The sequence below is a fragment of the Bombus bifarius genome, unplaced genomic scaffold (assembly GCF_011952205.1).
Source record: "Bombus bifarius isolate JDL3187 unplaced genomic scaffold, Bbif_JDL3187 scf7180000007966, whole genome shotgun sequence".
Taxonomy (NCBI): domain Eukaryota; kingdom Metazoa; phylum Arthropoda; class Insecta; order Hymenoptera; family Apidae; genus Bombus; species Bombus bifarius.
The window spans coordinates 2,349,639-2,362,068 of NW_022884352.1; the positions used below are offsets into that span (position 1 = coordinate 2,349,639).

The following is a 12,430-nucleotide window of genomic DNA, read 5'->3' on the forward strand; positions in this document are numbered from 1 at the left end:
TCCGTTCGTCTCTCGTTTTACTTTCCTATTCGTATTTCGGGACTCGCTATCTTTTCTTAGAGTCGGCGAAACGCAGGTGATTTTCAAGAAGACCCGAAAAAGATGACTGAAATAGCCGAAACTGAAATACACGTTGCTTTCCTGCGAGAAAGTGGCGGGAGGCGGAGCGGGCAGGGGTAGATGGTGGTAGCTAGGGCGACGATCGCTGATTTCGTGCGTCGCGTCGTTCCTTTTTCTCAGTCCGTTTGTCCTAGTTCTCCTTCCAAACTGGTGACGTCACTGACGTCATTGAGAAGGCCGTCGACAACGCGTCCTAATTCCGAGCTTGCGATTGAATAAACCTGGTCGCAGCTTGTCTCTATCCTTCGAACTTGGCATCCTCGCGCGCGCGTTCGTATGTACGCAATTGTAACCTGCGTACACACGCCATACGTTGGGCCATTGTTTCGTACGTGAAATTAGAGACACGCGCATCCACAGCAACGACGATGTTCGTCCGTTTCTCCCGGATCTTTTAATCGCCAGATAGGCAGATTTCGGTGAAAGCCGATGATGGTCGAAGAGTGCGGAAAAATGAATCAATCGGAACCGGGACAATCGAATATTCGCCGCGCTCCGCACCACCCCATTCAGCCTGCGATCTAGTCGCGCGGCGAGAAACGTACGGCCGGGTCGTTGCGCTTCGTCGATGACGTTGGATATTACGTCACGTCGTCATGACTACCGTCGTCCCGTTGTCGATCTGCCGCTCTAGCGAACTCCACGAAAATTGGGGCTTCGACCTCGAATTAGGTCGGCGTTGTTCCACTTTGAGTCGCGCCTCGCACCTCCGCTCCCACCGAATCTAGACGAAACGACCGGTGACCGCAGAGTATCTCGCGTCAATCCCCCTTTTCATCCGTGAACTCCGACTTTTCGCTTACCGAGAGCCATCTTTCTCGCACACCGATCCGCAAAATCGGCAACGTCGTTCGACGTTCGTCGATCGCTGCCACGCGACGTACGCGATTGATTTCAAATGAAATATCGTGGTTCACGGTCGAACGGCAACGAGACTACGCGTAAAGATACTTTTCACGACGACTAGATGACATATTTCCGATTCTTCGGGTTTCTCGATGTTTCCCGAACGACGAGACGACGTCGGAAGAAAACGCAATGTACCGATAGCGCGATCGAAACATATTTTTGTCTGATGCTCTGTTACCGTATCGTGTACCTTTGTTTGACTTTTAAACATTTTTTAAAGAATTTGGCAATTACAAAATGTACAAAAGACATTGAAAATGTGACCGAACAGGTTCCTTCCATTTTTACCTACTTTACCTTGAGACATTTCTTTTCAGACACTGAAATAGATGGAACGATTAACATCTACCTGCTTATATCTTCCCCTGCGATCTTTTCTTGTAATAATGATATTTAGAAGATAATATCGTTAGGCGTTTCGAAATGACGGAATTCTGGGGAAAGGAAAGAAAGACGGAGCTAATAAAGGCACAGTGGCGTAGAATCATAATGTAACCATATTATTTCTTTCAACGTAACACAGTATTATTATCATTATCATCATTGTTACAACAGTTGTTTGAATATGCCCGGCGTAGTGGTGTAGACCATCGTAGACCGTTATTTTCTATTCTTAGGTATGGTAGTAACAATCGTAACAACGACATCGGTAACAACAACAACAATAATAATAATAAGAATAATAATAGCAATAGCAATGATAATTGTCATAATCGTAATCATCAATTATATTAATTATGATTATAGTAATATTTATCAGCCGGTAATACGTATCATTCAAAGATTACGATGCTTTCTTTACGCACGATACATAGGCACAAGTGTGCGCGTCGAAGCGTTTAAGTTTGATTCATCGATCGGATTTCTGATACAACGATCGAAAATATTGTCAAAAGTAGTACTTTCACGGGATAAAGATACAATATTTCAAAGATAACGACGAACTTTCGTATCTAGAGGCACTATCGTTCACGTGTTTCGTTTCTCGTCGATGTCATTTTCTCAAATTCTATCAGATACATCGTATATCCCCAAAGGTTCTCCCTTTGTTCTTAAAACAACGAGCGAGAGAAACGAACGAAAGAAAAAGGCAAAATGGGTACAATATAATCGCTTAAGGCTTAAGATTACGAATCGATAGAAAATCGGACGTTCCTTTAAGTGTAAAAAGTTTCGTGAAAATTCGAAAGTTTGTAAGGAAACTATAGTATAGATGGTAACGGATAAATATCTCACGATTCGTCGCGAACGTTATTTCTTTCAGCCGTTCGAGACGTATCGCTCACTCTTCACCACTATCCGAACCGAACAACGTTTTGCTTCTAGAAGAAAGTTACACGCGATCGTGTTCGGTCTCTTCGCTTGATCTGTTTCGTTTCGTTCGCTTCGTTTTCGCGTTCGTATTTACGTTTACGTTCACGTTCGCGTTCGTATTTCGTTTTGTAGATATTGAAAAGCGTAATAGTAACAGTAGCGGGTAACAGAGAACGGTGCTACGGCGTTCAAAAGCGCTTCGTGCTTGGAAACCAATCGTAACGCTTATCGTAGGTAGCTGGCAGCCTTTCCTCACGCGAGGTTGCCTACAATATCGTGTACGATGCAATAGCGTGATTCGCTTCGCAAATGTGCCACTACGTACGAAGCGATTTGAACGACAATTTTTCTCAGGACAAACGACTCGGTTCTCGAACATGGCCGCAAGTAGATCGTCCAAGATTTCATCAGCAGAGCCGACTGATCGATCTGCGCTCGGGCCGTTGCACGTTCTTTATGCACGTTCTAAAAGAAATTGACAAATTTTACTAAATGTACGTGACTATTGTATCGATGTAACACATTCGAGATCGACGATCTAGATCATTCGCGGAGTTTTTACGCTATCCGCGAGAAATTTTAAAGTGAAGAAAACTGCGCAGAATGCGCGTAATATTGTGAAAAATATCTTGTCAAAATTCATCGATCTCCAATGTATTAACTTAGTAGGTATCGATCGTTAGCGTAAATATTAGATGCGGGTAATGGAAGATCTGTCCGTCCGCCGTAACTGACGAGATGGAAAGAAGCGAAAACGATAAATATTCGAATTAAATCTCGACAGTTACTGGGATGCGACGATTGCTGTAATAATATATAAAAATCTCCGTAATACATCTGTCGTTGAATGACAATTTGATCGCTTATTAAGAGCAGACGATCGATAAATCCTTATACGGATTTGAAAATTGGAAAACTTTTGCATAAACTTGAACGTATCGTATCTTGACCCACGCTAGGGTTAAAAATATCAACGAAGCATTGCCTTCTATTATACGAAAATCTCAAACGGACGATTAGTATTTGCAAAAGCGGTACGAGACGTATGCATGTCCATGGTGGTCGCAAGACGCTGCCAATAAGTAATAAAATCACATGGAAGTGCAAGGAATCAACGTTCGTTGCAACTGTTACAGAAAGAGCAGAAAATTCGTTGTTCATGCGCAACTACTTGTTACAGTACCAGAGTTTTAATACCAACAAGTTTTTCTCTGTCAAATTTGAGCAACTTACCCATCTTATTCACTGAGTACCGGTAGCAGAGACCTTACGCGACAATTAGATTAAAAAAAAGATAGGATTAGCTCGTGATTCCGCGAAAGTTTTTTTCTTAAACTATACGTACAGTAACATATTTTCCATCGATTTTGAAACGATTCAATAAGAAATCGTTAGATAACGAGGTTCGTCTACTTACAGTTCGATGCTCTGAATGGTAGATGTGGGACACGTGATATCCACTTTAACGTGACAATGCTTGTGACACTTCATTTGACAGTCTCTACATTCGTAACCCTGCTTGCCCAATCTTCGCGCAAGCGTTCGCTTACACACCTCGCATACGGTTCCACTGAAATGAAACGACTCCACGTCTGACTCCACGCTAATTTCATTTCTAATGCGATTTTTTCGCAATTGGATACAATATGACACGCCTCTCGGATGTTAAGTAATTTTCAAATATATCGCTGACACATAGCGAAACGATAGGATAAATAAACGCTGTTAAATAATATTATTACTACGAAGATTCTTTGAAATATCGCTCTCGGAGTACAAAGTGGAAGATCTAGCTGGTTAAAAGCTTTTACGCAACGACGTATACGTAATACGGTGTGTTCCGCGTTAGCTTACCCAGCCATATGTTTCGCTATGAAAGTGTGATCGTTGAATATGTGAAGCTTCGTGCCTTTCTTTCGCCATTTGCTCTTTTGTGCGAGCGACAATGGTACTAGGTAATGCCTGAAAATAACAAAAACGGACGTCGAATATGATTCGTTCGGCATACGAAAATATAAACGGTAAAACGAACGTCGTGTTGCTTACTTTTTAATACCATTCTCGAGGGTCTCGAGAACTAAAGTGGAAGCCTCGTTAACGTAAGTTCTGGTCGACGCTCCGCTTATACCGGATGCTTCGCTCAGACTCGATCTCCTCGAATGCTCTTCCCTCCCTGGTATCGATAAACGAACTATAAAATTCAAGCGAAACAATCGTTTGCAACTCACGTTACGTTAGTCGCGTGTCAGCGTTATTGGCACGGGAAATGTCTTTTATTAGCAGTGGCGTTAGCGTTGTAACGTTGGCGTGCGTGTATCTCATACTTTTGTCGGCTGATCGCTTTACGAAGCTCCGTAAAATGCGCGCTCTACTGCTGTTGCTCGTTGCATCATCGGTATCGGGATGATCGTACTTACCAACGTTGCGTGCCACGCACGGGATTCGTGTGCAAAACAAACAAGTAGAATTTTATACTAAAGACTCGGTCTACTAGAGGGAAGAGGCACTAAGTCTGTTCTAAATCAGGAATCGTTTCACGGGCGTAATGTATACTCGTGAGCAAACATACCCGAGCCAGGATCACGCGCTCTGTCCGCAGATATAGACCTGGAGTGTTGATCCTCGTGGTTTGCATCGCCTTCCGGTCCGACCGATCTGCTTCTCGTCTTCGATCGACTCAATCGTTTCTTTATCGTTCCAAAGAAATCTCGCCTTTTTCTTCTCGTTCTACCCCTTTCTACGACACGAGGAGGCATAATTTAAACCAACTATAGCGTTTCAGGTGAAAGCTGGAAACGTCTTGATACTTATGAATGGAAGAGTACGCAGCGAGCGGAAACGATAAAAAAAAGAAAAGAAAGGAGGGGATACCTTCGGAATTGGAAGAATTCGGCGTGCTTTCTGGTCCCGAGGTCACGCTCGTATCTTTCGGTCCATGCTGAAACGAATGAAAACAAAAGGTTTATAAACAGACGGTTAAGGTCGCGGTTGTTTCACAAGCATCGTTATAGACTTTTTACAAGGTTTCTTTTCGAATCGACTGTAACGTAATTAGCGAAAACGTGAGAACGCGAAAATTAGAACGGCGCTGCGTTAAGAATAGGACAGAAACGATCTCGTGACAACAAGAATAATTACCTCCGGAGAGATTTCCTGCCAGTTTCCACTTTCCGTCAGGGCGACCTGTGGAATTAGTAAACACACGCCACTCAACTGACGATAATTAGCGTTCTCGTAAAACACAAGGCTGCCTGATTTCCAATTGGTTCATAGATGCAAGAAGGACGTAAATTGGAGACAGGCCGTGAAAAATTAAACGGGAAATGGGATCGTTCGAACGAAAGGAATATTATAAATACCGTGGCTTTCGATGCTGGAACGGGAATCCGGAGAATGGACGTAAGATAAGGAGGATCTAAAAAAATGCTGATAAAATACGTGCGCGGATTTACAACCATGATCACGCCGGTGACGACGAGGGTGAGAGGACACGACGTCAAGCAATGGCTTACCTTAACCACCTGCCGCTCTGGCTGCTGCAAAAGAGAAGACACAACAAAAAAAAAATAGACCATAGTCGATAGGTGTTAGTAGATGGAGTAAAATTTGCATAGGTCTCGTAATTGCATTCAACGTGCAGATTCATTGAGCGTACCCTTTGCTGGCTGTGCACGATCAGAGTTCCTTTGTTCCCGTTGCTTTGTCCAGTTCTGTAAGGCGAATCCACCACGTTGCCATTGGTCAGATAGTCTGCAAATTACATTTGGTCGCTCAAAATATCTAATCGGTCGGAAGGAAGAACGGAAGGAGGTTTACGACTTTCTACGTCCATCATTCCACCAAGCATTCGTCATTTCGTTTACCAGATAAGTTTTCGCATGCCTGGCAACGCGACCGCGATTATGCAAGCATATTGCATACACTGTCATCGTGATTTGCCAGGTTCGCTTCACTGGTAGTCGAAATAACTTCGAAGAATCGTCGATCGTAAGAAACTCGGGCCGAGAAGTGAGCGTACAATCGTTTCGTATCGTGCTAGAGGAACGTTAAAGCGAACGTTAAGTAACGGAGTTGACAGAAGAAGGGAGACAGCTAGAGAATTCTATACGTGTACATACGAGTAAACATAGGTCATGCGAATTATTACATGGCAGTGGAAAGTACAATCCGGTGCTAGAGATGCAGGCACGCGCACGAGAGGGAGAGTACGTGTCGCTGCTAGTGCGAACAACCAATAAATACGATCTATTCTATAGTTGTAGAAGAAAAGAAAAAAAAACAGGATCTACGTTGCGTTAAAGTACACAGTGAAATGTAACATCGTTTCGACGAGATCATATGTGGCGAGAGTTGCGATCAACTGTTTGAGTACGATTTTTAAAGGGCAGTGACATCACTAATCATCGCTATGTTTTCACACTTGTGAACACGAACGCAATGCCTTTCAGATAAAGTAATTGGTAATTACCCCCTTCGGATTGAACGGTAGAGTCGTACAAGATAAGTGTGCTGTTACCATTGTTGTAATTTAGACTATTGTCGCTGATGAGATTTGTCGGGGTGTAGGTACGAGGAGTCGGTGACACCGGCTTTATCGTCTCCTTCACCTTGTAAGGTTTGCTCCCAATTTGAGGCACCTCCGCGCCCTCGATGAATAGAAACTGAGAAAAGAGAGGACAGAGAGCGAAAGAGAGAGGATAGAAAAGGAAAGAAAACAATGAAATGGCATAGCAAATAAAGAAATTTCGTTAAATTACACCGCGTATGGGCGTTCGCGTCGCTCTTTTACTTACCTCTACGGTCAGAGTGCCGGTGATATCTTCCTCTTCGTACGGTCGATTTTGAAGAGGTATGATCTGTCTCTGACTCGGATTTGCGAGCAACTCGTCGATACCGACGATACCCAAACCTAAGAATCGTTGGGATTTATTTACACGATCGTAGACCTCCAGCAGTACTTCCGACGTATTACGATTGACGTCGCTGCAAATTACGAGCGATCGTGAGATTCAAGCAGGTAAAAGGGTATATTTTGGCTGTTGTTTCGTCAGAAACGAAGAAACGAAGAGAAATCGGTCGATTTCGATGACGACGACTCCGCATCGAACCGACGCGCCGCGATCTTTCGTTTCGAATGACTTACAATAGAAACGCTTCGTCCCACAATGGGTTTCGAGCATCCTTCTTGACGGACGTTTGATTTTTCTGCGGTGGTTCGTCCAATTCAACGACGCAATACGGTTCTAAAGCACCCTGCTCGCCGCCTAATTCCGTTGCTTTCACCACCTTGACGAGCAGCCTTCTGTCACTGGCAATATATTGATTTTGTGTCGGTGTTGGACTTTGAGTTTGAAGTCGTTGTCTGGAGGCTTGAAGCGAATCGCTCGACGTCGTCTAGACGAATTAATTATTCGTTATGTGGAAAAGGGACCGAGTGTCCGAGTCGTTTAAAAATAAATTTACCACGTTGTCGTAATGCATAGGCATCGAAAAGCTGTGTTGCGTGGTCGCCGGTTCCCTCCATAACCGTGGACAGCTCGGATATTGGAACAAATTCAGATGAACATTGGTCCCCCTTAACGCGCCTATTACGATTTCCGTTACGACTTCCTGCAATTGGCTCTCGTCCAGATCTTTCTTTATCGTGCCTACTTGGGCCAGCGAGACTTTCACCTAACGTAAAGGCGAAGGTACAAGGATAACGAGAGATATCACGAAGCCACTGGTTGGAAAAATAACGTAAAAATATGATACAAACGTCCGGCCAGCCGTCGCATTTCAAGTCTAGCAGAAGCTTCTCGGTGATGCAGATGACGTTTAATCGCGCACGGAAACGATTTACGTTTACGCGATAGTGGCTGATTTCGAGTTTATCAGCTTTCCGGCGAGACGCTTTCAACTGTAACGCTGGAGTTGCTTCGCAATCGCACGTGATCGTCTGAAACGAAATAAACGAGATGACCATACTTGAAACGATCCTTGACACAGAAAATACGTGACGAAAGAATATTTCATACGTACCACGTCATCCTTGGAGTCGCACTCGCAAAAGATGTTAGAGAGATTCGGTGGATGTGTTTCGGGTAAAACTCGAACGAACTCGACTCCGACTCCGTGCTACGAGTAACGAGAAAACACGAGTGAAAACGCATTTTTCCGTAACAATCGAACAATTCAAAGAGGCTTTGTTTTTCATTGTTCAATTTCAAATAGATTCTATTCGGTGTTATCGCGGAGTTGGTTCGTAGAAAATGAGCGGGCCAACGATAAGCGCGCGTAACTCGACGAGCCTGAAGCACGATTTCTAGGGTCTCGTCGGTAAAATTGTCCGACAGCATAGCGCGGATGGGTTAAGCCGGTGTTTTTGTTGCTCAAGAACACCTACGCGGAACATCCTTCTTCAAACCTTCTCCGATTCGTTATTTCTCCGGTCGCTGTCTCTCGACACGGTGAAAGATATTCATGAGACAGGACCGTGAGCAATCCTAGCGAAGCAGATCTTTTTTCGATATGGAGAAAATCATATCGTTACGATAGAACGGTAATGCCGATGAGAGCATTGAGCGGACGAGAATATCGGCTCACCTCGTCGACGGAGTTGCTGGTAAAATCATTGAGAGACGCGACCCAAGCAGCCAGGAGTTGGTCCAAAATCGCTGGATCTGAGTAGAGCCAAACGATGATCTCGTTGACCCAGCGTACGGCATCCGGGTCGGCCCCAGTGGCAGTCGGCAAATTCAAACTTTTGCTACTTCTTGCGGGGCTGATGAGAACACCGGACGACTTTCTGGTGAGACGTTTGCGTACAGGAGGCGTCGGTGGGACGTAAGAGGACGGCGACGAGCCGATACCGGAAGTCGAACTGGTACCGCCACCGGAAGGATGAGGGGCAGCTGCGTGCGATCCGGAACCGGCGCTGCCGCCACCACCTGCCCCGGCCCCCAAGGATACCGAACCCGATGAAACGATTTTTTGCTTGCCAAGCGAAAGTAACTTGCCTCCACTACCGCCGCCACCACCTCCACCACCGGCAGTACCACCACCACCACCAGCACCACCAGCACCAGCACCACCACTGACACCGACGCTATCACCGTGAACGATATGGCCGTCCTTGGCGGTAACTATTGCCCCAGAACCGAGCTCGTTTAAAACGAATCGATTGTAAACGTATTTGCCGACACACAGTACCACTAATCCGAACAACATCCAGCCAAATATCAGCATCGATAAGGTATCCATGGTCGTATCACCAGCTGAGTCGAAACTGCATATCAGATCGTCCACCCGCTCGGCCAAGTCGGCCATATTGCCCCATCGTTCGGCCAACCAAGTCCAATTGGATTCCAAAAACATTCTTTTCTATTTTCACCCGCTAGCGAACAGCGCCCCACTACTACCGTATTACAAGTTATTAATAGATCTTGCGTATACCCTGGGCCCCCAGGACTACGGCACTGTCTCCGTCTTGATTTTGCCCAACGACCGCCTCTCAGCAGTTTTCCTTTCCCTGGGTCACATCGATGTCGATCGTCGACTCCTTCGCCCGCAACGCGCTTTACCACGATCTCGCGACGCTCCCCTTTTTCCCGCGTTTTTAACTCGATCTTCTTGCTGCCGATCCGTCGAGACTCGTGCTTTAACAGCTTTCAGTGATTCGTGCTCTAGCCGACGCGGTCGTGGTCAGAGATCGACGATTCTTCTTCTCTCCGATTAGCTCCGAGTCTTTAAAATTCCATCTCGACACCTGCACGGTCTTATTGTCACCATTAACGGCGTGATCACTGCGACGAGCGTGACCACTGTGATCGTGATAGCAATCGTAATTGTTCCCACTTTGCCAAGCCGTAAGCACGTTCGATTTCATTGCCGCCTCCACACGCTGAAACAACAATGATCAATCGGTCAATGGACGTACGCCGGACCGTAACTCTATACATATTCGTTTCGTTAGAGCATCGTGTACGATTGTTTATCGATCAGACATTGCGACTAATCTCAAATCGATACGAGCAATTATGTACACGAGATTCCAAAACTGATAACATACACGGACAAAACATCGTGGATACCGAGAATGAGATAAGATTATAATTCTGTATTTACGTGTTACGTGTACGGGCAATGGTACAGTTTTCCCTTACCAGTGTTTCGTCATCGAATGCGTCATCTCTCGCGATTCGCGGATCGCGTCATCTCCTATTCGCGTTGTAGTGGAGCTTCGTCGCAGACCTCGTCGAGCGTCCGAGACAGACACGGTGAACGCGTTGCTCGATCAATGATCGACCACTGGCCCGTGGATCTAGTGACACGCGTGATCTCTGCTCGCTACCTCGTTCGCTTGAACTCGTTTCGATCTGTCAATGTTCGAATGCAAATAATTTTCAAACGCGAAACGAATATTTGATCGATATTTTCCTAGTCAACGTGATTCGTGCTGATCTAAGAAGCGTCGTCGCAAGCATCGACTTTTTCGGATAAATTAAATAAATAAATTCAATTATTTTCCAGCTCGCGAGAATTAAAGAATCTATCTGTGCATTGTTCGCGGTCGATGTAATTACAAGAAAACCCCTGGTTCGATGCACGAGAGAACGTGTACGATATTCGCGTGACACACGCGATATATAAACCTATTCGTATTTCAGCGCGTCAGACGTAGTACACACGTGAAATTACGCATACCGATCCTCTAACTTTGAATCTCACGAAACTTATTTTCTATGGAGAACGACGAACGTAAAACGAAAAGAGCGAACCAGATTACGAACTGGTGTGCTAATTTGCCACGGTTCCACGACTTTCCATCGATCCGAGTGGTCAAGACAACCGGCACGTTGTCTACGGCTACGGAACGTTTCGATGGTGTCTCGTAACGAAATCGATTCGTCCTCTCGCGATGCTTCAGCTTCGATCTCTTTTCGCTTTCGACGATCACGCGTTACTATGCACTGACGGATCGACCAAGACTACACACCGTAGTACTCCAGCTAATTGTTGTTTCGCCTAAGACTCCGACACGCGGTAGTTTGCTCTGCACGGTGCTCTATAATCGTACATGGATTACCGCTCCTCCGATTACTCGTACCGTGATTACCGTGACTGTACAGTGTATATTCGATCGTTGGAACGTGTATCTTTTATTTGTTTGCCGGTGATTTTGCCACGGTTGCCTGCGCCCACGTCTCGTCGTCTCCAAAAGTCTCACTGTGACGCGTGTCTCTCCCTTTCCGCTCCTCTATCGCCGCAACGCGTGGTCGTCCGTGGTCCGCAAGGCGCAAGCGCGTTTACTTTGCCGCATCTACCTTTACGACTTTCGTTTCTTTCGTTTCCTCCAGTCACCTATACCGCGCGATACCAACAACGGTTGACCTGATTTTTCCCGCCCGACTAGTTCGAAGCGAGTTTCACGGTCGTTCGTACGTTTTCGACAACTTCCGTTGTCGCGCGACCAACGTGTTCCAAACGGGTACCTGCGGTAGTATCTGTTCGCAGGTCCCGCGATCGAACTAGCGAGGTAGTGGCGAGAAAGAGAGAAGGCGCGGCGCGTAGACCAAGTGACCGGGGCGCCAGTCGGCGACAGGCGATCTCCTCCGGCGAGTCGGCGGCACGGTGTCGCGACGGGAAACACTACGGCGAACGGTTACGTTCCTACTACAAACTTAGGTCGATCCAGGCGCGCGTCGCGCTCTCTCGATACTCTTTGCGCGTTATCGATCCGCAACGAACCGCGAAACACCCATAGGTCGCACCCATGGCTCCTACATGATACGCGAGTCTCGTACCTATGTGTGAGTCTATGAAACGAGTAATCGTAATCGGAAACGCCGTGACCGCGATCGGCCACGCTAGGTATCCTCCTAGATGATATCCTGCTGTTTTATGCGTCATTCGTTCTTTCCCCTTCTCTAGGCCCCTTCTAGTCAGCCCTCGACTCCATATCCTTTTCCCATCGGTACAGACCTTCCTACGCCCCTTTACCTCTCTCTCTCTCTCTCTCTCTCTCTCTCTCCCTCCCCTCTCCCTTTACATCATATTCTTGGACAAGTGACGCATCGTTGCTATAGTAAGTAGTGAACGATCGAAA

At 46.0% G+C, this 12,430-nt stretch overlaps 1 protein-coding gene across 13 annotated transcripts; it reads right to left on the reverse strand.

The window, feature by feature from the left end:
* Positions 1–1,508: 1,508 nt before the first annotated feature.
* Positions 1,509–12,160, reverse strand: LOC117208627. Of its 13 annotated transcripts, XM_033449903.1 has the most exons (19): positions 11,321–12,158; positions 10,488–10,700; positions 8,929–10,225; positions 8,365–8,460; positions 8,102–8,281; positions 7,807–8,016; positions 7,487–7,737; positions 7,137–7,326; positions 6,812–7,004; positions 5,999–6,093; positions 5,856–5,879; positions 5,482–5,526; positions 5,215–5,281; positions 4,913–5,080; positions 4,390–4,534; positions 4,198–4,305; positions 3,761–3,913; positions 3,577–3,609; positions 1,509–2,808 (listed from the first exon to the last, which is right to left on the reverse strand). In XM_033449903.1, the coding sequence occupies exons 3-18, from the start codon at positions 9,697–9,699 to the stop codon at positions 3,582–3,584; spliced, it is 2,724 nt and encodes a 907-aa protein (XP_033305794.1). In that variant the 5' UTR covers positions 9,700–10,225; positions 10,488–10,700; positions 11,321–12,158; the 3' UTR covers positions 1,509–2,808; positions 3,577–3,581. The 13 variants fall into 13 exon arrangements, with proteins under 13 accessions (XP_033305794.1, XP_033305789.1, XP_033305780.1 ...); XM_033449898.1 differs by lacking the exon at positions 3,577–3,609 and having other exon boundaries at positions 4,390–4,516; positions 11,321–12,160; XM_033449889.1 differs by lacking the exon at positions 3,577–3,609 and having other exon boundaries at positions 5,856–5,876; positions 11,321–12,159.
* Positions 12,161–12,430: the final 270 nt, after the last annotated feature.